Source organism: Anguilla anguilla, chromosome 1 (genome assembly GCF_013347855.1).
Source record: "Anguilla anguilla isolate fAngAng1 chromosome 1, fAngAng1.pri, whole genome shotgun sequence".
NCBI classification, from domain to species: Eukaryota; Metazoa; Chordata; class Actinopteri; order Anguilliformes; family Anguillidae; genus Anguilla; species Anguilla anguilla.
The window spans coordinates 20,198,078-20,225,415 of NC_049201.1; the positions used below are offsets into that span (position 1 = coordinate 20,198,078).

Sequence of the window (27,338 nt, forward strand, 5' to 3'; positions counted from 1 at the left end):
TGAATATCTCTCTGTAAACCTGAGAGTTAACCGAAAACAAATGTGTCGGTTTCACATTTACAAACCGTATTTGTTACCAATAACGTTTTACATGTAATTTTAGTTTAAGCCTAGGCTAATATAATAAGGGAAATTGTATACACATTATCACACAATTTTTCAGTATAGGGCCACAAGGACAAGATGTGCCTACCGTTTTTAAATTACATTTAAAACAAGAAACACATTCCATGGTGATATCACTTTAATCAAATATGAAATATTAGCATTCATTTTTTTCCAGAACCAAATCTGTACTGCAAGTTTTGGATGAGACAAAGTGCAGAATAACTTCCATTTTAAGAAAGGATATTTCTGTGTTACATACTTAAAATGTTTCGTTTCAGTTTTTATATTAAGACCGATTCCAACACGCACATTTGCGCTTAGCATTTGACCTGTATGCGCTTTTGATGTGTACTGACAGCATACGGACGAAACCCTGGATCTATTAATGTCAATGACCAATCATCTCATTAGCAAACTGTTCCAATTTTGGCTGGGCCTCAGAAAGGGATGACAACGACGCTTAATTCCGTTATGAGACACTGATGTACCTGCATAAAAGCAGTGTTGAGAACCTTCACAGACGTGGGGGAGGAAAAAAAACTGGTTCAGTGCATCTGAGCAGAGGAAACCATAATGCTAAAAGCACTTCTTTCCTTCTTTCCCTCTTTTTGTCCAGACACATAGCATGCAAGCTCTTCATCAGCTCATCCCCATCTTCTCCACCTGGCTCACTCCTCTGTGTCCATGGACACTGTCGCCCCAGCAACCTGCAGCTCTGCCTCGTACCGCCTCCTCAGACCCTTCAGGTAGATGCGGAGGCTGTCAGGGTCCAGCCGGGAGTTCCTGGCCGTCTGCAGGAGGCGGGTGGCCAGGCGGTAGACCGCCCGCTGGCGCAGGGTCTCAGGGTCAGTGTGCTGTCTGGCCTGGGAGAGAGAGAGAGAGAGAGAGAGAGAGAGAGGGAAGTGCAGAAACACGAAGAAGGGTAAGAAGAAACGAAGGACTGGACAGTCACATGGTGGACATTAAGCAAATTCAGCATTCAGTTTGACTATGGCATCTGTATTTGATCCTGACATCACTGAACAACATTGCTTTGGGATGGCACAGTAACTTCAATAATCTGGGAAGAGCAAGATATCTTCTCAAAGCTGCATGAGATTAAGTTTTCAAAGAAGTAATCCTGTCAATAGGGCTAAAGATGAACTACAAAAATCATGGCAAATTAGTATCCTAATCCCAGGGAGTTTACCAGCAACGGACATTTAAATCAGTGCAAGTCAGCAAGTGAACTGGGAAAGAGCCTACCCACAACTGCTGATTGACACTGGAGGCTATCTCTTTTGCTTCCTGGATTATGGACAGTGGTAATGCAGTCATCTCTGCTGCCTTCAGACCTGAAATTTACATACTGCATTAAATCGCTTCCCAGCCAGGACTGAATCACTCGCACTCTTGGAAAAAACTGCACAAGGAATCAGGCCGTCGGTGCTGCATGGGCGTCCATCCATATTAAGTACCCAGCGCAGAGCACAATACACTGGTAACATTTGAGAAAGGCGTAGAGAATGTTATGTGTCGGCTGCTCAGACGTCATAGCCCAGAGAAGCACGTGGTACCGTAATTCCTCTCCTCCGAGCAGCCCCGACTTAGCAGATACGTGTAGACCACTTTCTCTGCGCCGGACTCTGCAGAGCGGGTGTGCTGGACCTCCATGTGCAGGTTCTCCACGTTGGGGTAAAGGGTCTCCAGCTGGCACAGCTCCAGGAAGTGGGTAGCGAACAAAGTGAAGGCCTGTGGGACAGGGTACAGTTGTGCTGAGATCACAGGCCGAGCCTACTTGCACTGAACCGGCCTCCAGGCCTAAACAGGAAGCAGAGGGACATTTCTCAAGTCGGCCCAAATCATCCGATAAAATGGTTGATTTTCTGAAAATGTTATTTTCCAGAAATGCACTTCCACCAAGGTGTTTGGACTTAACATGGTTTTCAGAGTAAATTTTGTTTTTTGGCTATCGAGCAAGCCACTGGAAGAGCAAGTGTGGGTCCCTGACGAGCAACAGAACCCAAGCTAATCATAGTTTACTGCTCCCAGAAAGAACATAATGAGTCTTGTACAACACCCCCAAAGAAATGATCTTCCTGGTGTGTTTATTTGGGTTTTATTTTTTATTGCAGTGGAGTGAGACACTTCAACCATCGTCAAGTGATGAAAACTTAATAAGAGGCCGTTTTTGTAAAAATAAGGGTCTGTATAGCTGACGTAAATAGAACAGCAATCTACACACAGAAACATACAGAGAGTGTGATTCATGCTCCAGAGTTGTCAAGTGACAGAGAGAAAGGAGGGGTGTGGCTGGACTCTGTACCCGGAAGTTAAGGAGGAACTCGCAGACTGAGTGACAGATGCCGACGCCCTCCTCGGCACTGGTGCCCCGCCCCAACTCGTCGATGATGATGAGAGACCTGTCACTCACGTTGTGAATTATGTAAGAAATCTGAGGAATGCACAGACATTAAACCAATACCAGCTTAGTGTGCAGTCACACAAACTGAAGTGATACAAAAATGGGTCATTTGGGACTTATCATATCAGAAAAAACCAAAAACACTGCTGCCTCATTATAAAAAATGTGTTGTCAATACACTTTCATGTTCACATGTGTGCAAAATAACAATTTCATCTTGTACATGTGTATGACTGTAAATTTGTTTTAAAAATGTGTAAAATGAGTACTTCTCTATGAGGTTGTGAAAAGTCACTGTTATAGGTGCGAAATTATTCATGTGCTTCTTTCTTAAAGGTCCAAGAAACTGTAATCTATGAATTCTTTGCTGATGTGTTAATGTTTTGCATTATAAAATGGCCCAGAAATATTTTTAAACGATTCTAGCAACAAAAAAACGAATAAAAGTCTGTGTTGAGATTGGCTTGCTTTCCCCCATGGCTAAATGCCATGTTTTCAGTGGGCGGAGTTAACTGGGTACAATGTACATCACTAAAATGTAATATGTAAATGATGTAATATTGCAATAATCCCACAGTTACACTATAATATTTGTAGTGCCCATTTTAGTGAAGACTTCATCAAATGTCTACAAAACAATGTGGCTTTGCTAAAAAAAAAACTTGGGCTTATCTGCCGAACAGGTCACAATAATCAGATACTGTTTATTAGAGTTAATGGTTATAATTGGGTTAAAACTTCAAAGAAATATTAAGACAATCAATTGTCACTTCTGGGGAATATAACCATAATTATAAAATTACATAAATGAAAGCATTATGGGAGAGGCTGAGTACCTCCTTCATTTCCACCATGAATGTGGAAGAATTTGTCTCGAAGTCATCGTCCACCCCAATCCGGGTGAAAATCTGGTCGGCAATGCGGAAAGAGGCATACTCGGCAGGCACAAAGGAGCCTGGGAAAGATAAGGAACGTTATCAGCACCGCCTGTGAGCTGCACAGCACAGGCACGCAGAAAACAAGATTAGCATGTGCATGTGCATATACAGGATTTAATCTGTGCATGTTCGCCAGCGAATCACTGGCTGAGATTCTGACCTATTTTATAAATCTATTTCTTGTCTATTTCTATTTTCTTTGTTTAATAAGCTCACAAGACCATCCAGGCCACATGAGGAAAACCTCTGGGGGGTCCTAGAAAATGTTGATCCTCCAAAATGGAACCCGGTTTACTTTCATCAGGTTAAAAAACTCAGTGACTTTTTCTTAAGCACAAAAATGATGGATTAAAACGTGACGTGCTACTGCTGCAAAATTAGCATAAGCATTAATCAGTAAGTCTTTAAAAACCAAGGTGCTCTTTTCTGTGAGGCATATTTTAGAAAGCCTTGGCATGTATTATATATCAGAAAAGTCTAAGCTAAAACATCAAGAACTGTGGCTAAGACACAGCTTTATAAAAATAAAAAGTAGTGTATTACCCACATCACAGGCCTTAATGCTGTACTGTGGGTAATATCGGATATTTTAGCATTGACCGTTCATATTTGTGAGTGACTGACGTAAGTGTGAACAGACCTCTGCTCTGAAAGCACCCGCATGCGCACATTAACAACAACAACAAAAAACACAATAGGCCATTTGTGAGACGTGCCATCACGGAAACAAACGAAACAGCGGGGCAAGCGTTGGTCAAGGCCGTGTCAGAAATGGCCTACTTGCCCACCATTGAGTATACAAGTTGCATACAAGTTAAGGGTGTGCATTCTATCAATTCACCTGATGGACTGTCATGGCTATGGTGTACACATTCTGCCACAGTCTCATCAGGGACCCACAGGACCTGAAGTGCTGCTTACGCTCACAACGTTTTGCGGGCAACCAGCCTACCTATCTGAGCCATGATCTGGCACAGCGCCACCTGCTTGAGGTAGGTGGACTTTCCGCTCATGTTGGGCCCGGTGATGATGACGAAGTTGCTGCCCTCGGAAACGTAGCTGTTGTTGGAGACGGACTGCTGTCCGGAGATCCGCTCCAGGATCGGGTGTCGGCCGAGCTTGATCGCCAGCGTGTCTGTGAACTCGGGGCGCACTGGGGCACACACGAATAATCACCGTCATCCCGGCCCGCCCCACCTGTAATGAGCCTTCTCAGCAGTCCCCCCCATCACTACTTCAGCTGTGTAGCATGGTGTGCGCAGGAAATGAATGTGGTCGAAATGGCTATTTTAGCATCTAATGCTACAAGTTGACTCAGATCTATAATCAGAATGGTGGGCCAGCCTCATTTTAATTTTGTCAACTAGTAATTGCATCCAGCGTATCTTATTTTTTCAGAAGAGGAACAGTATGCACTTTTTTAATGAAAACAAAACAATCCCATCCTGCACAGGAGAGACATAAAAACTGTTATTCCCAACGCCGCCGAATTTGGGAGAGCCTCCTCTCTCACGCAGAAAACCGTAATTTGAGGGACAGGCGATGATTACGCAACAGGGAGAGGTGAGATAAAGGCTTGGCGCAGCGAGAGAGCGGTCGCCACACGTCCCTGCAGGAGATCCGTCTGGACAGCTGGGGGGCTCGCCGCACCTGTCACTACAGGCACGTCCCGCCCAGGCCGCGTCCATCAGACGGGACGGAGACGGCCTGCTGCTGACGCGCGGCATTCTCCCCCCCGCACTGCCGGAACGCGACGTGCCCGCCCCCACACACACCCCCCCCCCCCCCGATGTGGGCAGACAGGCCTCCGAGACTCCACGTGTGCGGTGAAGTAGGTGCAGAGGAGCAGAGAGCAGTAGGACAGACAGTGTGGAGGAACCCGTCAGCAGTATAATTAGTCTGGAAACGAGAGCTAGAACATTAGACCTGGGAAATGGGAGCAGGGAAGCTGCATGGTGGCTGTGTGGGGGTTCCTTGTGTTACGCAACACCTTCCACTGCAATGCAATGACTGAGAGAAGTCAGCACAACTCCATTCATTAACTACAGACGTGTGCCAAGAGTTAAACGAGACCAGGAAATTGTAGTGTACTCAAAACCAGCACTGTCGCATGTACGACACTTCCAAAAAATGCCTTCATTTTAGGAAGGAGCTTTAAAACCTGAGGGTGACAGATATACAAGTCTTTCCAGAAGTGCAAGAAACTTTTTTTTCTCTATTTTTAAAACAGCAAGCATCAATCAATCCTGAGACGCAGTGTTCAGGAGGACCAATCAACCATTTCAAACACTGATGACCTGACAGACTGAAAGCGTCTTGCTGTGTGTTACAGAGATACTTTCAGGCCACTCTCTCTCTTTGCGAAAGAATAAAACTCCCAGGAGCCGATTGCGAAGGCTTTCCGAGTCAGCGGGGCTGCTGGGCGAACTCAAACCTGAAACCCGATCCTTGGGCGGCCTGTATTATTTAACCGCGGGTGCCCCCCCCCCCACTTGCCGTAGTCGGAGATGGTGCAGGCGTTGGCCAGCGACAGCAGCATGTCCAGCATGGAGACGGCGTCCGACAGCTTGTACAGGCAGTGCACGTGCTCGTGCACCGTGCTCAGCAGCTGACACACCACCCTGACGGTGGAGAGGAGAGAGGGGGGGGTTAAGGAGCCCTGTGTCACCCTCCCAATGCTGGAAACCCCCCCCCCCCCCCCACAGCCCCCATCACCAAGCCTTGAACCCCATCACTGCTGTTGCATTAAACAGATATGAGCACTGCACACTACGGTTTACTGTTAGCAATGAGTTAGCCATTAAAATATAGAGAGAGTTTACTCTCCCTTTCTCCCTTCTGACATACCAGTACCCTCAGATTACGACATGCTGCTGGGAGTTTTCTGTATGGGTGAGTAACCAGTCTGAAGCTTTCCATAACAGAGCTCCTGTTCATGCCAGCGAACGCTTCACATATCCAGAACCTTTCCCTTCCGCTGGACGGCTCCATGCTAACAGCAGCCAAGAGCATTAAGGGCCTCTGTGTAATTGTCAGGTTCTCTCATTGCATTGGTAGCCCAGTCCTGCAGGCTCTTCCTCTACAATATCAGACTGCCTGGCTCCCCTCCAAGACCAGACTTTTGTGCTGTCTCACCTGGACTACTACATTAATCACTCGCATTCAAAAGAGCCTTGGAACAGCTTACAATTACATCACTCCTGTCTCTGTTCGTGTCACAGTACCCCGTTTTATTGTGATACTGATTAGCACAAAGAACACTGTGTCAAGTTGTTCCTGCACTTAGCGCTGGATCTCATTTGCTTATGTAGTGGCTACATTCTAGAATATTAGTGTACTCAATATCAATGTTACTGGCTACTCTTGTTCTTTTTTTGTTTTTTTTTGGTTAGCCTTGTCATTGGCATCGCTGTTTGCCGTCTGCCAATTAAATGAATGAAATATAACATGACTGCCCGAACGCTCCACTGAATGACTCACCTCAGACCTTTCAGGTCAAAGCGCAAATTCGGAAGTGACAATTATAACTAGACAAATGAGCGCTTGCTGTGCGCTGCACAACTGAGACATGGCTGGTGTTCAAGAGGCCTGTAATGTGACTCATAGACCGGCGAGGCTTTTTGAAATTGAACGCAGAGGAAGTGACACGGCGGGGGAAGCGCAGAGGCCGGCGCAGCCGTGACGCTGGCCCTGACTCACACGTAGGACATGTGGAAGATCTCCCGCAGAGCCTCGTCGCAGCGGTCGTTCATCTTGACCAGGTCCGCCACCGTGAAGCTGCAGTTGTTCTTGTGCTTGGTCACCTGCGTCAACGTCGCCCATGGCAGCCGAAAGCACAACGGTTAACCAGAGGCGGGAAGTCCAGGAGTCAGGAAGTACAAGTATGGTTATGCGGTTCTTCCACCCATGAACTCAGCCAGCCGATTTCACTAATTAGTTCTGCCTCCTGGCTGAAGAACTGTGCTAATTAGCAAATCCAAGCGAATGGGACAAAATACTGAGGAATTTTACTTTCTGGACATGGATTTTCCACCTCTGTCATTATCTGATAACAGTGACAGATCAGCAGGTATAACGTCTGAGTAAAACTATTCCACTGTTATTCTTACAGAGGCAATAACTGTATTTGTATAGTATGATTTCAACCTTCAAGACGATCCGGACAAGCTTTGGATTACGCTTCAGTTCGCAACACATCAAAAAGGGGATGCCACAGAATTATGGGAAAGTGAGGAAAGACTAACAGACTTTTAAACTGAAATCAAAAGACAAAGCACCTTCCCGCCACACCCTCCCTGCTAATAACAAGCATCAGAGTGCCTTTTTTCACTATAGACACAATGGCAGTGGGCAGTGAACATCGCTGGCTGAACGCACTTCCCCAGAGAGGCCTGCATCTGTGCCTCTGTCCCTCACCTTGATGAACTCTGCCGGAAGCTGGCCCTGGGGCAGGGCCACGCCCTCCAGCTTCAGCTGGATGAAGAAGCCCCGCGTGGTGCTGAAGCTGGTACGCAGGGGCAGGCTGTACTTCTCTCTCATCTGATCAACCAGCCCTGCAGGTCGCCATGGCAACACAGCACAACGTGTCACAGCTGACCTTTTTCAAATACACCTCACAGGAGTCGATTCCATTTCAGTCAATTCAGGAAATCAACTGAAATTCAACTCATTATACATATACGCACGTACATATACGCATACGACAGGAGCACCTGCAATGTCGTCCACGATCTCAGTGTAGGCACGACGGGCGATGTCCAGGAACTCGTTGATGTTGGGGCGCACGGCGTAGCACTTCTGCGTGCGCATGCTAAGGCTGCCCTTCATATAAGCGACATCGTCGTTTATAACAGTCTTGATCTGCTCCAGGATACTGTCAAACCTGAAGAAGATTTCGGGAGATTTTCAGCCTCCTGGAGACACGATCACCAGTCTGCAGCAGATGTCACAGTCACGTTTGATCAAGATTTGATTTAAGATTTTACTGCTGTTAGCTGGTGGGCTAATCAGTTCAGATACACAGTAAAAAGTATGGAGTTAAACCAACTCAACCAATCTATTGGACTCTACTCTGTTAAGAGTTAAATAAACACTGGGCATTTTGCTGTGGAAGCACTCTGTGGCTTCACCAAAATCATTTAACTAACTTATGGACACCATAGATTGGGATGGCAGGTATGCCATCCCGCCAAGTTACGCCTTGGCGGGGGCATGCCCCATACCTATACAGCACCGAGAGTTTGGCACTTTTCAGGGTTCCCCACAGAAATAACCACAACAGCCACAGACACTCAGCCCTTAAAAACATTAAATTCTGTACATTCTGACCCCATTTCAACAGACAGAACTCATAAACAACTTCACATGTCCACACAATAAAGCCCCAAACTAAGTGGATTTTGCGTTTTCTCCTTCTTCTTCTTCTTCTTCTCATTCTTATTTTTCCTGCCGCCTATCCCACTAACAACATGTCTCCCCATTGGACATTTCACTGACACCAGCCAAATCTGCCAAATCTGCACCTACACGACCCAATCAAAAACGCGCATACACACGCAAAATACCCATACATTTTTATGCTGAAACATTTCCAGTTTAAACAGCCAGTCCGTCTGTGGCCTAGTGGGTAAGGTTACAGTCTTGGGAACACGGGATCTGAGGTTCAAGCCCAGCTTGGAACGCGTTTCTTTAACCTGCTTCAACCCTCACTAATAATTGTCTACTAGCCTACTTATCAATTATTGCTTTTGCACCATATTTACCCGCCGTTCACCGTTCAGTTATTAACCGGCTACAATATTGCTAAGCCACATGGATTCAACGGGAGCTCTTCTGTGCTTACTGGCCTGTGTTCTTTAAAACCACCGGCAGGTTTGCTAATGATATTTCACGCATTGCATAGCTATGGCATGGTGCTGCACTAACTAACAAACTGGTAAACTACCGGTTTGAGGATTGAACCCCGTCTCGCCCTCAGGCAGATAATTTCCTCTTTTACTCTGACGTTTTCTTACGCCTACATTTGCTTTATCAAAACTCACTCACGACCACCCATATGCATTTCATCACGGCAAATGTATTCCTTTTATTAACAAGTTACACCAGTTCACCACTGTGCCATTTCTACTAACTATATTTCTTCACTTGGCTACCGTACAAAACTTTCATATCAGCAAACGCCACGTTTCTATTTCTACATTCATGTTACCTCGCTCTGTTCTTTATCTAGCCACATACGCTACAAACAATTACTACTTATGTACATTCTGCAACTCCACAGTTTGAACAACTAATCCGTCCGTGGCCTTGTGGGTAAGGATACAGTCTTGGGAACACTGGGTCGTATGTTCAAGCCCAGCTTGGAACACGTTTCTTTAACTTGCTTCGACCCTCACTAATAATTGTCTACTACTTCTTAATTATTGCTTTTGCACCATATCTACCCGCCGTTCACCATTCAGTTATTGACCGGCTACAATATTGCTAAGCCATATGGATTCAACGGAAGCTCTTCTGTGCTTACTGGCTTGTGTTCTTCTTTAAAACCACCGGCAGGTTCGCTCATGATATTTCACGCATTGCATAGCTATGGCATTAGCTAACGAAGTCACAGAATGGTAAACCTCACTCACGGCCACCCATATGCATTTCATGACGCAAATGTATTCCTTTTATTTAAAAGTTACACCAGTTCACCACTGTGCCATTTATACTAACTATATTTCTTCACTTGGCTACCGTACAAAACCTTAATATCAGCAAACGCCACGTTTCTACATTCATGTTACCTCGCCCTGTTCTCTATCTAGCCACATACGCTACAAACAATTACTACTTATGTACATTCTGCAACTCCGCAGTTTGAATAGCTAATCCGTCCGTGGCCTAGTGGGTAAGGTTACAGGCTTGGGAACACTGGGTCGTATGTTCAAGCCCAGCTTGGAACACGTTTCTTTAACTTGCTTCGACCCTCACTAATAATTGTCTACTACTTCTTAATTATTGCTTTTGCACCATATCTACCCGCCGTTCACCGTTCAGTTATTAACCGGCTACAATATTGCTAAGATATATGCATTATGACTTACCGTCTGTACGTTCAATTATTGACCGGCTACAATATTGCTAAGCCATATGGATTCAACGGAAGCTCTTCTGTGCTTACTGGCTTGTGTTCTTTAAAACCACCGGCAGGTTCGCTCATGATAGCCTATTTCACGCATTGCATAGCTATGGCATTAGCTAACGAAGTCACAGACTGGTAAACCTCACTCACTCACGGCCACCCATATGCATTTCATGACGCAAATGTATTCCTTTTATTTAAAAGTTACACCGGTTCACCACTGTGCCATTTCTACTAACTATATTTCTTCACTTGGCTACCGTACAAAACCTTAATATCAGCAAACGCCACGTTTCTACATTCATGTTACCTCGCCCTGTTCTCTATCTAGCCACATAGGCTACACACAATTACTACGTACGTTTTGCAACTCCGCATTAAAACATTACATTTAAAATCATGTTTCACTCATATGTATAACTACTAGCACTGAACATGAGAAAAACACATTCGTGCAATAGATTACATTACAGGCAAATAATGTGTGCAATGGTATTTAACCCTCCACTTCAACTAACGTTCAATACCGACTGTTATATATACCATTTGATAAGGAATATAAGCTCGCTCATGGTCACTTCATTTCCTTCGCACTATACTCCGTGATCATGTCAACCTTCACATACATGCCCATTCTGCTAAAAACATATTGTTTCAACTACGGAATTTCGTAATTTCATTTTAATTTCTCTCACACTGTTGTTATTCTCTCATATGCAAAGCCTGCTGGGACATATGCGTCTGCTCCTATTCTCCACTATCATGTTTTCCGGTTCTAGTTTAGCAAAACGGCGAAGGGGATTCCTACCTGCAGATAAGCCTATCAAAATGCCTTATAAACCTTACAAACACTAAAAGTGCATCTCCACGAAATAACAGACAATGGAGCAGGACAGAAGGATAAACCTTACAAACACTAAAAGTGCATCTCCACGAAATAACAGACAACGGAGCAGGACAGAAGGCTACACAAGTTGCGACCTAGGGAGTTATAATTCTACGGGCGTGTTGATTATTTTGTCAGTCAAGGCTCGTTGGATGGACGTCAAATCCGCGAGTACATACCATATTCCATCTGCGTTTCTCCTGCGTTTACGCTTACGCCACTGCATCCTTTCTCACAGCCACTGTTTTACATATATAGCAAACCGAAACTGCTGAACGGTACACGCTCACCAGACTGTACAGATTCACACAACGATAGCCATAATCCACAACCGTTTCTTGCAGGGTCGCATTTCTCACTCTCATAATAAAACGCTTTGCAAAAAGAACTGATATCTCATAAAAAACACGTTTTCAACGTACAAAAATGCCAAGTTACTAAAAAGTATTGATATCAAAATGACGCCAAGTTACGATACTACAAACTATATAGGCTATCTTGCCTCACCGAAATGACATAAGATGTATCTCAAAGCAATGCTACCCAATATTTCCTCAGTTCTTTCAAGTCACTTGGCCCTGTGTTTTCTAATCTTACCATTTCACAATGTCATGCAAACTTTCTGTCAGATCAAAGAGACAAATATTTCGAATTGCCTCATGGAACACATTGAACATTGTACATTGAAATTAATGTATAAATTCATTAATGTACAGAACTGCTGCTGAGCAACGACAGGAAGCACATTTCTCCAGAAAACATGTTTATACTTGCTTCTGAACTGAATTTGAGTACATGTGCAAGTTATTGTATATTTGCTACGTACAATAAATACTGCATGTAAAACACATATTGTACATACACACATAGAGAACTTCTTTATCTGCATGGGGACATTTCCCTGGCAGCATCTTACATTCACATTCACGAACACACTTGTACCAAGAAACATACTATCATTCACGCAACAGAAAGCCTGGGCAGCGGAATACATAGGCCTACATACCAATACAAATTGGACATACACACACCTATTCAATCAATCTTGACTGTGAGACAGCCATCCACACATATATTTGGCCTGTTCATGTAGTGCATGCTTATACACAGGGCCAAGTGACTTGAAAGAACTGAGGAAATATTGGGTAGCATTGCTTTGAGATACATCTTATGTCATTTCGGTGAGGCAAGATAGCCTATATAGTTTGTAGTATCGTAACTTGGCGTCATTTTGATATCAATACTTTTTAGTAACTTGGCATTTTTGTACGTTGAAAACGTGTTTTTTATGAGATATGTTTTACTTCAGATAGAGGACATTTAAACAGAATAAAAGTTTTATTACTGAGTTAAGAACCTGCTTTTGATGAACAGATGGATGACTGTCAGCCATATCAACCATGTTAAACAGAGTAAAATGGAGTAATTATACTCTAAGACTGTTACCTTTTGTCCTCCAGGGAGCTGTAGTAGGCTTTGAGCAGGGCGGTCTGACAGTTTTTCAGCACGGCCTGTCCACACACAGTCAACGGTGTTAAACGCCTATTCATTCGGATGCTTTCCACTCAGTTTTTATGGAGTATTGACATTCTGGTGAGCCTGGCAGACGCTTTATATGCGGGTCAATATACAGAGCTTAGAGTTTACGCACACATTAAATGCCGGTGCATAAATATTTCATGCACATTATCGGGGAGTATCTTTTCATGTTGACCTCATTTTGACGCTCCACACAGGGGAAAAAAGATTTGTTCACAAGCTTGCTTTTTTTTTTACATACTTTCTTCACCCATTTGGGTTGGGTTTTTGAGCTCACTTTAAAAACTAAACACCTGACATCTTTTCTGGAACTGTCCGGCTGAAAAAAACACTTACGGAAAACCATCAATCACAAATCCAGAAAAAAGCGAGAGCATGATGCGGGTGTGTCGGCACAGGATCTATCATCCAGAATGCAATCACACATGCTTCGATATTTATGGATTTAATCAGCACAGGCATCAGCCAGAAGGCGAGAAATATTACTGCCTTATATACTGCCTTTCTGTGCGAGGTCTCTTCTGACATGCTGCGACTGTAATGAAGGTAGCTGATGAGCCCAAACGTCACTTCTCATGCTAAGTGCTTTTCTGGGCAATATGAAGGATGAAAAGGAGCTGATGTCCAGCTTATGTTGTGTTTTCCAATAGAAACGACCTGTGGAGTGCTGCCTTTCTCTTACTGTTGAAAAGCCTTTTAGCTGTTGACTTTTACGGCTATAGCACCCAGTAACATTCTGTAATTTACAACAACTCAATCATTTTGTGTTAAATTTGCCTGCACTGGCAACATATTTCACATATTATATTCCCCTCTCACCTTCAGCGGTCCCACTAACTCCAGTGTGTGTTTCAGCTGAATGACATGCATGATCTTCGCCTCTGCCACTTGAACCTACACAACAAAAAACATTTCAGAAATTGCAAACCTGTCAAAGGCAAGGGACCAAAGTCATTACTTTCAGGGCAAAAGCCTTGCTTATGCTTATGTTTTCAAGCATATCAGAAAAATGTGCTCACAGGGTATTTTGTACAACATTTTCACATTAAAAATTAAACATTTTGTTCAGTTTTTTTTTCCTTCAGCTGATCAAAGTCAACATTCTTCTGCTGTACCGTTTCCTGCTTGGGGATCTGCACCAGAACTGAGAGCAACTGGTCTGTGTCGAGAAAGTGTCCAATCACTGCAGATAAAGGCAACACACCACAGACAGGGAGTATGTTAGAAACTGAGAAGACACAATAACTGAGTAAAGAGCTCTCAGTCCTTTTAAAAATCCTAAAAGAATATCAAGAAAAACACAGAAGTTATAATAGAGAGACTGTGGTAAGGTGTCAGGAGACCAGAGTAAAATAAGCTAATGCTTGGCTCTCTCGGATTTGGCATTACTAAATATGTGATCAAAATGATTCAATGAAATACTGCAGCCCTTAAGAAAATCTGACTGTGCCCTCAGTCTATTGTACGACACATCGCATGTTAAACGTGGAATTCTGACTGGTCTTAAGCGGCGTGCGCTGACCGTTCTTCATGCCGAAGAAGAGCTCCTCGTTCTGCAGCAGCTCCTGCACGGCGTCCAGCCGGATGTTGACGGTGTCGGCGTCTAGCAGGGGCTCCAGGATGTTGGAGCGCAGCCGGCGCCCTCCTCCCGGAGTCTGGGTGTAGTTCAGCACCCCCAGCAGGGTATGCTCGCTCCTGTCACACACGGCAGAGTGCAGTGTGGAACTCGCTGACCAGTAAAGCATGCTTCTCACCTGACAGTCCTGGATTCAATCAACTATTTCCTTAACCCTGACTTATCATTAAATGCAACTTTTACATTTTTGCTTCACAAACACACTTTGGGGAGTTCTGCAAACTTCACCACCAGCACCAACATCCCTGGTTATTCAACTGAGGGACGGGCCCAAGGCTGGATGTGCATTTATGATTGAGGAGATTTGGCATTAACTGATAAAAGCATAGGTTACATCCAAGTGCCGTTACCACGCTGTGCTATTTAACACTATGTGGCAAAAGTTTATTTGAATATTTGCTAAAATATGATTTTACTAAAAGTACCAGGAGTTTATAGGTTGCCTAATTTTTCTTGTCCAGGTATAGTTTTTGATGATGAAACACATCCTGGGGGTACTCCATTGGCCGGTCCCAAAGTACACAACAAAAATGAATTCAAAAATGGATGACGGTGTCAGAGAACAAAACTTTGCAGTGTTTTTAATCATTTACTATAAATGAATATTTGTTTATTTTGAAAAGAAAAAAACATCTATTCAAGTTATTACAGACAGGGAGTGTGCCATCTGTTCCATTTTAAATCATTTCAAATATATGTAAGCCACTCTTAAGATGAGACAAACCTCTGTGCTCTAAGGAATGCACGCAGTACTTACATTCAGTCATTATCATGATCTCACAGGCAGACTGCTGACTGATATAATTGAACTCTTGGCAACAGAGACACTTATTTCACAAAGACTGCATTTACTCAGGCCTTAGGTATTTAATTCAGCTTTACGACACAACATTTACAAAGTAATCCCTAAATTCCTTTCTTTTCCAACCTGAAATCTCCCACACCTCCTTTATTATCCAAGACAAGTCTACAAATGGTTGTATGTCTAAGGAGGACCTACAGTTGTATATATCAACTGGATTGCTTTTACAAGAAAATAAAAGAACAATGGCCATCTTGCCTAAGATTTTACAAAATATCGAAGCTATAAATACACTGTAAATGGCTTCATACACCTTCACTCGCTCTCTCCGAACAAGCTGTAGCGAAGATACAAGTCGAACATCCATTCAAATCTCACTCTTTGCTGACACCACTAGGGATATGCAGCTGTACTTCTTCATTTAACTTGCTAAGAGCGCTGATCTAGAAAAGTTATCTAGAAAACCATATCCATAAAAGTTATCTAATGTATCTAATGATTATTTTCGTAAACATATATTTCTCAAGAAATTATTATTATTAAAATGAGATTTTGGGTTGAACATATTTTTCATTTGCAAACAGTTTGCAGAATTTCTCTCACTCACACTCACTCACTCACTCCCTCACTCCCCCAGACAACAGCCTCACCTAGCGTCTCGGCTGTTGACTACAAGCTCCAGGTTGCTGGCAGAGGTGGAGTCAATCATGGCAGTCTGCTCACTGCCTTTGAAGGTCACTTTGAGTGATTTAGGGGCATAAACTGAGTTCTGGATGAACTCAAAATACTTCAGCAGGGCAGCTGCTGCAGCCAGGCAGTAGTATCTAAAAATGTACACATCAACAAGCAGACAGAGCATAACTCCTCATCTCATTTATATTCCAAACTGGATTGTGCAAATTCTAGGGTTCAGTCTCTCATGGAAACTGAATATACTGAGATATTTTGCAGTATTATACACTGCAACATCTGAAGCAACTATAACTTGTATGTTTGTCGATATATTGTGAAGTATTTTCGTACACTTTACTTCAGTATATTTTCAGTATATTGCATTTCTGAAAGGGGGGGGGGGGTGTGAAAGCTTAAAACGTGTATGTGAACACGAGGCCTTGACCGTACTTAGCTTGCACCTCCATGAGGACTGTGCCGAACTCCGGTGCACACAGCTGCTGAATGTACTCCAGCCCTTTCCGCTCATTGAAATACCTCCTCTGGATGGCAGTGAAGGCCACATTCTGGAACAATCCGGAAGGGATTCGTAAATCATCATCACTCACAAAGTTTTGATGGTTCAGTCTTTTCGAATCAGCTTCCAATCTGACATTTTATACAGTGCACTGGGCATCTCGCCAGGGCAACAGGCAGAGAATAACAGTCCTTGATAATCATCCTGACCAATGAAATCTGCCTGCCCTCACTCGGTCCCTCCCTTTCCCAGGCTTACTCTATGTCACTTGTTTTCCCCTGTTCCCCTCCCTCATGTGTACCTACACCTGGCAGAGCTTCCCCCTGGTATTAATAGCGGAGGTGCTGCACCTCTGCTGATTCACAAGCACCTCCGCAAACATCAGAGAAAAATCAATAAAACCTCAGACTCAGATCTCCATGGGGAAAAAAGGCACGATGGCACTATTTTCAAAGCTGGCATGGTGTAGTCACCAGTTTTCACCAGGTCAGGTGCAGGCTACGCCATGTAAATATCACGGCTCGCCACTTCACACCGCCGCTGCTTACCCTCTGAGGCATTCCCCCCCCCCCACTAACTCACTATTTTCCTGGGGTTTATACCTACTAGGGATAATACCTGTTTAATGATAGCAAATCAGAAATGGACAAGTCATGTAAAGAAATGAAGCTGCTTACTTCCGGTTTGAAACCACTGCCCAGTCTGTTTTAACCCTGTTTTATTAATGCTGGCCTATACCTGGAAATTCTCAGTAATGAGGCTGAACAGCTTGGTCCCTTTTCCCTTTTCGCTGGCTGTGTCGGGCATCAGAATCTCCAAGGGTGCCAGGATGTGCAGCTTGGTGATAACCTGCCGAAATTAGAGCTCAAGTCTGGACGCTGATGTGTTAGCTGTGCGGCGGTTGTACCTTTTTAACAATCCATTTGGCTTCCCTGAGTAATAAATGAATCTATTAACTGAAATTCACCTTTCCTTTATTCATTTAGTTTCAGGACATTTCATCAATACGGAAAGGGAAAGATGACCTGACATGATGGCTTGCTGATGACAAACGAATTCAGTACGTCTGCCATCTACCTTGGCGTAAGCCCCAGTGTCTGCAAACTGAGACATAACGAGCTCTGGGAATTTCAGGTCGATGCTGGCCATTCCAATCTCGCCCCGGGCCAGGCCACGCCCCTCCACCACAGCCACAATCACGGAGGCAGCGGCACCAGAGGCAGCTGAGGAGCAGGTGGTCACTGCAAAGGATACAGCTTTCAAGTGAATATGAGCTTACTGAAATTAAAGTGGAACGAATACATTGAGAGAGAAGAGCTACTCCTTTTGCACTTAAGTTTGGCAGTCATATTGAGTTAACGCCTGAATTATACAAGCATGTGCATTCTTAACAAGTGACAAATCCTAATTATTTCATGATGATGACTTTCATATTTCATGATGATGATTTTCATATTTAGGTACAGGACATTCCTGTATAGTCTTGTAAGCACAGTGCAGACCACAATACTTGTCCAAATTCAGAGCAGTGGCAATGTACCAGTGTGTTCAGTTTGGGGCGTCCGCGCATGGTGTGAAGTGGCAGCACCAGTAGAGCCGGGGGTCCGGCCTATTCGTGGAGTTCCCACACCACGAACCAAAGAGCTGCTGAAAGCAGATTTTAAGATCGGCACGCTGGTTCTGTCAGTACTGGAGCTTCGGTCCCCCTGGCAAGAGTCTCACACAAAAATACATATTTTACGATTAAGATATTGCTATGATAGCTATCTAGTACACCGCAATGAAAAACTAGTGACTCCACAAAAGTATCTCACCTCCTGAGGTGACAGGATTGGGTGGTGCTGTTCGTGACAACTGAGCGCCCAAAACAGGTGTTGGATTTACGTTTGTAACGCCAGTGACTTGTGGGCCACGTAGTGATGATGGCGAAGCCCACGACCCGAATCCTGGCGTCGTCGAAGTACCAGGGTTCTGATCTAAACTCGAGCTTCGCGCCGAATCTGAAGTTTCACCTGGTGTCACCTCTTCTGTGCTGCTGTTTAACATGTTTAGTGACATATTAAGTGCGTCAATTAAATTCTGGAGTGAGAAATACAATGGAATAATTGGACAAACGTTTTCTCGTGCGCTTATTATATAGGCAGTATGTTGTATCTGATAGCAATGACTTTCCCGCTGTTTCCCGACTGCTCCTAAATGTTTTCCACTTCTGACCAATCAGATTAGGCACGTGGGTTTTTGTTTTTTGTTTAAAAACTGAACACTATCTGGATAATAAGGTTATGGTGGTGCAGTAAGCCAAGATCTTTCTGTGAAATACAATACATGTAGGCTTGTCGTAAACAATCAATTGAATGTATTATTAGTTGTTTTGCACAATAATTGTCGCTATTATATTTAGCTAATATACTATATATCTTGCTATCATAAAAATGTAATTCTGTAATGATTTAAGATGATAGCTACGTATCATAGCCAAATAAACTACATCCTATTTGAGAGCAGAGAAAGACGCCCCGCTATGGTCAAAAAGAGAAGGTAAACTTTCTATTTTCACCAACAGCATAGTAATACGGATAAGATGGCGGTGCTATTAGGAGACTCGGGGGATGAAAATTACTTCGTTCGTGAGATTGAGAAGAACGATGGATGCTGCTTACAAATGAAACAGTGTAGCACAGGAGACGTGGGCTGTGTGGTGTGGGATGCAGCTATCGTCCTTTGTAAATATTTAGAGACACGACAGTTTTATGAGCCCCAAAATGGAGTAAACAAATGGGCCAACAAACGCGTTTTGGAATTGGGAGCAGGGACTGGAATTGTGGGACTCATGGCAGCGACACTGGGGTTAGTGTTATAGTTAGCTGTCAATCTATACTAAGAATTGTTGAAGTCATTTCGCATTGCAAGTAGCTATCAGAAATAGGATATTATTTGCTATTCAGAGCAGTTGGTATTGAGCAGCTAATTTAGTTAGCTATGTTGCCGATGTTCGTTAGCTACCTAGCTTTTGAGTTACATTTCTTGCTAATACGGTATGTCGTTGCGTTGCATTGCTCTCTCTCTCTCTCATATATATATATATATATATATATGTTGCGTCTTTTCCTCACGAATCGCTAACTACTTGCAGGCAGTGATTGTATCCACATGCTTTGCAATGCAAGTTAGCTAATAGCTAGCCTCGTATTCAAATTCCTGTTTCCTCTCAGAGCACACGTCACATTGACCGACCTGGAAGATTTACAACGTCTGCTGCAAATCAACATCCGGGACAATAAGGCCCTGGTCAGCAGTGGCTCTATCGCAGCAAAGGTACTTAAATGGTTTGTACTCATCCTACCCTTATTTAATGCTTGCCTCTGGATAGTGCTTTGCCCAGAAGCAATAAACTCTGAAGCCATGAGATGATACAAATATGAAATGCAAACAAAAGTTATTTTGTACCATGTTACTTTATCTGTGATGCACAGGATCATTGTCTATAACATCTTTTTTCTGTTCTGCTCTAAAGGGGAGAGGATGTGACAGAGTTTTTACCACCTCCTGATTATATTCTAATGGCTGATTGCATTTACTATGAGCAGGTACTGTACCACCCATTCTGATTTGTAACAAATGTCTGTAATATTCTCTGCTTAAAGGGTTACTTCTGTTTTTTTTTTTTTTTGGTTTTTTTTGTTTTGGTTTTTTGTATTTTTTATTGGGCGGGGGTGGCAGTGTTGATATCATTTTGTGTATTTTTAAGCCAACTTCTGTAACTACAAAACTGCCTGGGAAAATCAAAAACACTTCAACTAAAATAAAACAACAAAGTGAACCTATCCCTTTATGGTATTGCTCATTGGAATAATATGTTAAATAAAAAATATGTTTTCTTATGAATGGATTCTATGAATTCAGTTTTTCAAGCTGACCACTCATGTCATCCATTTACCCAGCTGTTTTTTGTTCCTGTAGCTTAAGCACCTTCCTCATGCTAGGTATGATTGCAGTGGTTCTCACAGGAGGTGATCCCACAACATTCCATTCACAAGCCCAGTTACTTGGCAGTTAATTCCCACTATGACCTGTTTTGGTGGAATAATGCATTTGCCAGTTCATAATAATCCACATGGATGACTTGCAGTTCTAGCATCCATTTTGTGCAAATTGGAGTCTCATTGAATCTTCAAAGGGTTTTCAGCAGCACGACCAGAGGTTTACACCCCACAGCAGCAGTCACGATTCCAGTGTCTCGTGCCTGAAAGCCTGGTGTTTCCTTATTCCTGCAGTCTTTGGAGCCACTGGTGAAGACTCTGAGAGATCTTGCTGGACCAGAGACCTGTGTAATCTGTTGCTATGAGCAGCGCACCATGGGCAACAACCCAGAAGTGGAGAAGCAATTCTTCCAGGTGAGCGAACATCGATCAGCAAACCTTTCTCTACAATAGGGCACTATAAATTTAGTTGTGTTTGCACCATTTGAGAATATATAGAATAGCTCTCCTAAGATTGCTACGACACTGGTTGGAATAGCACACTGAAATCACACCTCTGTTAAACATGTTAAATTTGAAGTTTAGCCTGTCAGGTCTTAAAAGAGACAATTTGCTATTTCAGAATGTATTCGATTTACTAATTCAACATCAGTGACTTTGCAATCCAGATTGTTAGTCATGCTGTATGACTGGGGCATCTCTTTCCCACTGAATTTAGCTTGCTTGGAACCTCCATGGTCTTGCTTGTGTTTTCAAAGCTGAAGATGGTTTTTCCTTTCCAAAATCAGAGCTGCAGGCCTTCCTTTCACACTTACACTCATCTTTTCCATCCACATCCGAGAGGGAGGCTTTTGATTGGTTCTACTGTAAGAGAGTCTGTGGTTGGTGTTTACTTCTTGTCTCATTAATGTTCTTCCGTCTGTTTTGGCCAGCTTCTACTGCAACACTTCAGATCGGAGAAGATCCCCGAAGAGAGCCAGGACCCAGAGTTCAGCAGCCCAGACATTCACATCCTGCACCTTTACCCACTGGCCTGATGTTGCACTTGGGGCCTCTCGTATAGGAAGTGCCTGCTTCAATACAGAGAGCTGTCTTTGCCCAGTGATACCCAGGAGAAAGGTTTGAGGCTTAGCACTCAGCCAATGTCCAGAGCCAGCAGGTGAAGCAAGGCTTACAGTGAAGGATCAGGCTACTGCTCGCGGTTCTCTTACACACTCCCTTCAGCATAACATCTCATCACCTACAGTACTTCTGGGAGTGGACTCACTTTGAAAGCGCATGTGATTTTGCCTCCTTGTGAGTTTTATTACTTGGGGGTTGAGTGTTTTTGTATATAATAAATTTGGATTTTTATACTATGACTTGGATTAAGTAAAGGTTTGGATTGACTGAGACACTGTGCTTTACCAGTCCATGCAGCAGAAACATGTGGAAGCACAGCCCAAATAAAATTCAGCAATATGTGAATACGACTCAAAATGAAAATGTGTGCTTGTTGTAAGATGACTATTAATTTGCATATGGAAATATAAAATATGAAAAATGTCTAAGGGTGTCATCACATACACCACAAAGGTCAGTAGAGGTGTATTTCCTTGTCTTGATAGCCTCACAATGCAGATCATTGTAAAGCTTCAGGAAGGTGCGAGCTCTTTTGAATTTGATTGTCATCGCTTCCTCAAATCCATCTGTGTGAATTCCATTTTTTGCGCTCAATAAAGTGAAAGGCCTCTGTTGTTTGCTGTGGTTTGACAGTGAGAAATGCAATGGGGTGTATGATTCACATTCTGTGCTTGAGGTAGCATTGCATCACTAGCTCGGTGGAGCACAGCATCGCGCTGTCTGCTCTGTGCGCGAGTGCGCGGTGATCAGCCTAACCTGAGCCTCGGAGCGCTGGCCTGGCGTGAACTCTGTGCTCCTACTCAATGACGCAGCGCCTCATGCGGCTCTTTCTGACGCAGTAACTCATGCATTATTGGAGTAGGTGAAAGTGTCACATCTGCTTTTGGGGGTGCATTCACTTCATTGCCTGTCAAGAGGCTCGCAAAACCCTCTTTCTCCTGACAATTCACTGTAAGTGTTCCTGGCAAATGCTTACTGCTTTGGCCACTGGAGGGCAGTGGTAGTCCATTAAATCATCAACTGAGGTGAACAGTGCCTGAACAGTGCTTCATATGTCTATAAATTATATATGGGTGAATATGTTAATAAGCATGGGCCTTTCCTTATTTTCACGATGATGCTTATAGTGTCACACAAACCTGATTTATCATGATGGGTCCATGAGGACGAACCACAAGGCAATGCTTTCCATGTTGCAGTTGTTCAGGACAGCTTTGGTCTGAGATACCAAATTCCTTTCATCACCTGATAGTGGCCCTTGATCTGTGTGAATGTTGCAGGTTTCTTAAGAACAGAAAGACTCCAAAAACCCACAGGCACTGTGACCCACCAGGACATCCTTTTTGTAAAGCACGGTGAAGCTGAGGGGTCCAAACCTGGCCCTGGAGAACCAGGGTGTCTGCCATTTTTTTATTTTTAGTCCCCCTACGTCTCTCCCTTTCCCTCTCAAATAGAACGCTTCCTCTGCACTTGTGAACTAAGAGGATTTTTTCAAACACTTCAAATTTTGAGGGATATTATTGTCAATTTATTGCGTGAGCAGCAGACCAAGTGAACGTCTGAATATCTCAAAACAGTTATTATTATGAATTCAGAGAAAAAATTCAGGATTTGTGTGGAAAGAAGCTGCCAGTAGTAGCATCCAATACTTGGTCAGAAATGCACAGCAGGCAATCTGGATTGAATGGTTCATTGCAGTCCATGGTTCTGCAGTGAGCACACTGATTTAGACGCAGCAGACCCAAGCTTGGCAGGACAACATTTGTGGCTGTAAATAGTGCCCTTACACCATCTGTGCTTCCCTCACACACACACACACACACATAATTGGACATACAGACATACACGTGTCTGCTACACTGAGCTGAGGCAGACTTCCACGTAGATGTACCATGTGAAAACATTTCAGATCTTGCCCGTCACAATGAAGGCACCCCACTGAGTCAACAGGTTTGGGTCTTCCCTCAATAGCCTCCACTGCCATCTTCAAGCACTATTCCTCTCCATAAGTGTCCAGGGGAGGGGGAGGGGTGGTGGTAAGTAGTAATAAGGCAAGAGATTAATTGCCATTTGTTGCCTTTCCTATAAATAGCCAAAGCGGCTCAGTTGAGGTAATTATCCCCCATGCCCTCCTCTCTATATTTTCCTGGCGCAAAAGAGCTATTAGGATCACAGCAGTACAGTTGCGATTCCCTCTGGTTGCCGTGGAGAGGATATGTTTAGCCTAATTGCTTTGACAGAGAGCTGGTGCTGAGTCCTCCCAGGGTGGTGGCAAAAGAGCCTGGGGGGTAGATGGAACAGATGAGGGGCAGGATAGGGGTGTCACTCAGAAGGGTACTGGTGTCCATTGAACCCCCCACAAGTATACTCTGCTTCTTCTTCCGCTTGTTCTTTCCAACATACATGAGCCCTGAACCGTGCCCTCATATTCAGAGCAAGAAAAAATCAAACCCACCATTGTGGGTCACAACAGCCCTGGTTTTAGCTTTAAATAGCTGCTCATTTCAACGTATGAATCCCAAGAGTTCCCAAATGAGGATATCGATGAGAGGACAGTCTGGTAGAGCAAGGAATGCTGTCATTCTGAGCCTTACAGTTCAGAGTTTCCCGACCCTGTTTAGATGTGTTCCCACAGGAAGCTGGAGGCATGAACCTAGGTGCTAAAATTCCTGGGTATAGCATTCTTTGGCGGTTCTCCTGAGAGGAATGAGAAGATTTTGCCATTGGCCTGGGGAAGCTGCTTAGTGATACAAGCTTAAGGCCAGCAGATGGCACTGTTCACACAAAACAAACACATGATGAAATGTTGCCTATATGGGAGACTGAAAGTTCCTCGTGCATTTGCATGTATGAAATCTGGATTGCATTCTACAATTCTGTGCTCTTTTCTTGCACTTACCACAGAATGGGAGTGAATTAGACTGATGAAGTTCATTGACAGGAAACATTCCAACCAACTGTTTTTGACAGGCATACTTCCTTGGTGACAGTTGCCATGAGAAGCCACAACTTCCTCTCTCTTCCTCCGTATTACTAATCTCTGTCAGAAGGGAGAGCATGTGTCATACTCACTGTCCCTACTGGGGGATTTTTAGTAGTTATCACTAAGAAGTTCCATCAGGTAGATGAATAAGTCAACTGACCCCACGGTTTCTATCTCTTCAGGACCCCCAGCGTGTGGGTAACGGAAGCACTGGTCCGCTGCAGAGGCAGGTGACAGAGAACAGAGAAAGTGACTAGGCCGTGATGTTTCCCCATTCCCCCAGCCACTCTGATTGGTGCTTGGTGACCTCATGTGGCAAGCAGGAAGAGTTCAGCGAGCATGCTGCACACTAAGCATAACGTCCAGCACACAGGGGCAGCGTCCGCCACCAGGTCTCACACGCGCGCACAAACAGGACGTGGTCCTGTGTGCCCGGCAATGCAGGCCGCTTATATCTGGGACCCGGATCCCCTCTTTAGTCTGTGAGATCCCATTTTAGCCTCAAAGAATAAAGAGACAGATGAGGCTTTCTGCTGACTGTGCTCTGGAAGGCACAAGCTTGCACGTTTCGAATGGCAGGCCCAACAGACGGATTCTTTCCTGTTGCAGCGTGCTCATACCTTCGCACAAACATTATTGTATAGCATTCCATTCGAACGTGGTTTAGATGTTCAGTCAAATACAATCAACTGTACATTAAATGTTGGTATTCAGTTTTTACAGGGCGGGGTTGGAAGCCCTTCCTCCTCATACAGCGATGGTGTTTCAAATTGAAAATTGACATACTGTGCATCTTATGCCTCTTTTATATAAGATTTGTAACTCCTTGTTTTGTTTTTATCAGGGCAGATATTAATTTACCTATTTAACTCCAACAAATGGTAAGTCAAAAAAAAATTTACTTTTAAATGTGGAGGCGGTGGTATAAATGACTCAGACCTCTGTGCCAAGTCCCTCTGGATGCTAATTTTCCAGATCATACTTATGCATACATTGTCACACTTGATAAATGAGACGTGAGATGCTAACAGTACATAACAATTTATATATCCAGGGTTTATAACACAATGATGATAAGATGATTGAGAAATTGTGTCGCTTTTAACCTTTTAGCCACAGCATTGAAGATTAAATGGCATTATTACAGTTCCAGCACTCTAGTCCTAGAACTGTAATAATGTAAGTCCTTCTCACCCCATTTCCCCCTCTCTCTCTCTCTCTCTCTCTCTCTCTCCCTCTGGAGAAATATAGGAGTGCCTTGACCACAGAAGATTGGAGGATACTGCAAGAGGGGGGAAGTGGGGACACTGACACGGAGGAGCTGTTTCCCAGGTTGCTGCTGAAACCTGCCACTGCAGAGAGAAACTGCCCTGTAGAAGCTGCCCTTGTGTTAGCATGCAGCGGACTTGCAGAGGAAAGTTCTCCTTGGGGTTATACCAGTCAATGCTTTAGTCTCTCTCATGAACCCCACAGTGGGCAGGGGCTGGCCTTTCTGAGGTGTCAGAGAGACAATTTGCCACTGATTGAAAGACTGTGTTAGGCTGGGTTCTCTTTCAAGCATGGTTAGCTCGTCGGTGGCAAAACTTGGATAAGTGTTCATAGTTCCAGCGCTTATTTTTAGTATTTACTGCAGCAAGAAAAGAAGAAATGTGGGCTGCATTGTTAATTTCTTGCTGGGACAGGCTAAAATGGCCATGCACCTCAGCAGAAAGAAAAAAGTAGAAACGGGGGTTAACGGTTAACATCATTGAGATGTATAAATCTCTTGAGTTGTTATTGATTAAAGAAAGATGCAGAATCTAGGGTTTTTTCAGGATAGTTGGTGTCATGGGGAGGCTATGTGTAATCTGGAGGGAGGAGATGTAATATTTAGCAACATACTGAGATAATGGAGATACAAATGATCGTGTGTTTCTTTCTGTAAAGGTTTACATTCTGTTGCTTTGTTTGACTTTTTCTCCTTTCCTTTTTCTTGTTCCTTTTTCACTTTGTTTCTTTTTTGTATGTGCATCTTGGTATTTGATTTGGTGGTTTCTTTATTTTAACTGTTGCTGAATGGCTATAGGTATTGTACAATAAAAGTTTGTTAAAACCCAAACTCTCTCTCTCCCTCCTTCTCCTTATCCTCCTCTCTTTTCTCTCCTCTGTCATTCAGCTGTTTCTGTCTTTAAACCTCCTCCCCCTTCCTCCTGGCACTGACTCATTGAACCATTCCATCAGGCACAGTAAGACACATCTGTCAAAGCACTGAGCACACTATCTGTCAGTATGGCCTGTCATGGAGGAGGAGCAGGGACAAACATGACATTATGCTATGATCACCAGGCTTGTAACAAGATGTTCATGGGAATAAAATGTGGATGGGCCACCACAAAGTATTTCGAGGTCCCAGAGAGATTCAAGATTCCCATGTTCAAGCTGTAACACAAAACGCAAGCCCGTTGAAATGTCTGTCAGATAACTTTACAGCATGAATGGCAATGATGCTCCAAAAGGGGTCCAAGAGGATGCGCATTATTCCCATGCGCATTCCCTCTCTGTTTTGTTCTTGGAGCTGCTGGCTGAGGACCTGTTATGAGGAACGGAGGCACGTCCGATCAGTGTGGTTTATGTGCCGGAGTGTTT

General features: G+C 43.8%; 2 protein-coding genes across 2 annotated transcripts; one reads left to right on the forward strand and one right to left on the reverse strand.

Annotated features, from left to right (window-relative positions):
• Positions 1 to 229: 229 nt before the first annotated feature.
• On the reverse strand, positions 230 to 19,057 carry msh4 (mutS homolog 4). Its single transcript, XM_035413929.1, has 20 exons — positions 18,443 to 19,057; positions 18,169 to 18,345; positions 17,706 to 17,869; positions 17,367 to 17,477; positions 16,562 to 16,677; positions 16,090 to 16,263; positions 14,524 to 14,696; positions 14,117 to 14,184; positions 13,821 to 13,895; positions 12,909 to 12,973; positions 8,163 to 8,332; positions 7,867 to 8,003; positions 7,150 to 7,253; positions 5,947 to 6,071; positions 4,403 to 4,603; positions 3,349 to 3,467; positions 2,414 to 2,542; positions 1,665 to 1,839; positions 1,354 to 1,442; positions 230 to 971 (listed from the first exon to the last, which is right to left on the reverse strand). The coding sequence occupies exons 1-20, from the start codon at positions 18,684 to 18,686 to the stop codon at positions 777 to 779; spliced, it is 2,811 nt and encodes a 936-aa protein (XP_035269820.1). The 5' UTR covers positions 18,687 to 19,057; the 3' UTR covers positions 230 to 776.
• A 75-nt stretch (positions 19,058 to 19,132) lies between these two features.
• On the forward strand, positions 19,133 to 22,375 carry vcpkmt (valosin containing protein lysine (K) methyltransferase). The gene is made up of 5 exons (XM_035413942.1): positions 19,133 to 19,475; positions 19,841 to 19,954; positions 20,143 to 20,215; positions 20,903 to 21,022; positions 21,541 to 22,375. Exons 1-5 carry the CDS (start codon positions 19,210 to 19,212, stop codon positions 21,643 to 21,645), a joined length of 678 nt encoding a protein of 225 aa, XP_035269833.1. The 5' UTR covers positions 19,133 to 19,209; the 3' UTR covers positions 21,646 to 22,375.
• The last annotated feature ends 4,963 nt before the right edge of the window (positions 22,376 to 27,338 follow it).

Excerpts from the sequence above, each read along its gene's own strand:
- msh4 (XM_035413929.1), bottom strand. The coding sequence starts at position 18,686 with ATGTCACTAAACATGTTAAACAGCAGCACAGAAGAGGTGACACCAGGT. Across the intron at positions 8,333-12,908 it reads AGCTCCCTGGAGGACAAAAG|GTTTGACAGTATCCTGGAGC; the intron begins GTAACAGTCTTA and ends AATCTTCTTCAG. Across the intron at positions 4,604-5,946 it reads CTGCACCATCTCCGACTACG|TGCGCCCCGAGTTCACAGAC; the intron begins GCAAGTGGGGGG and ends TGTGTGCCCCAG.
- vcpkmt (XM_035413942.1), top strand. The coding sequence starts at position 19,210 with ATGGCGGTGCTATTAGGAGACTCGGGGGATGAAAATTACTTCGTTCGT. Across the intron at positions 19,476-19,840 it reads CTCATGGCAGCGACACTGGG|AGCACACGTCACATTGACCG; the intron begins GTTAGTGTTATA and ends GTTTCCTCTCAG. Across the intron at positions 21,023-21,540 it reads TGGAGAAGCAATTCTTCCAG|CTTCTACTGCAACACTTCAG; the intron begins GTGAGCGAACAT and ends TGTTTTGGCCAG.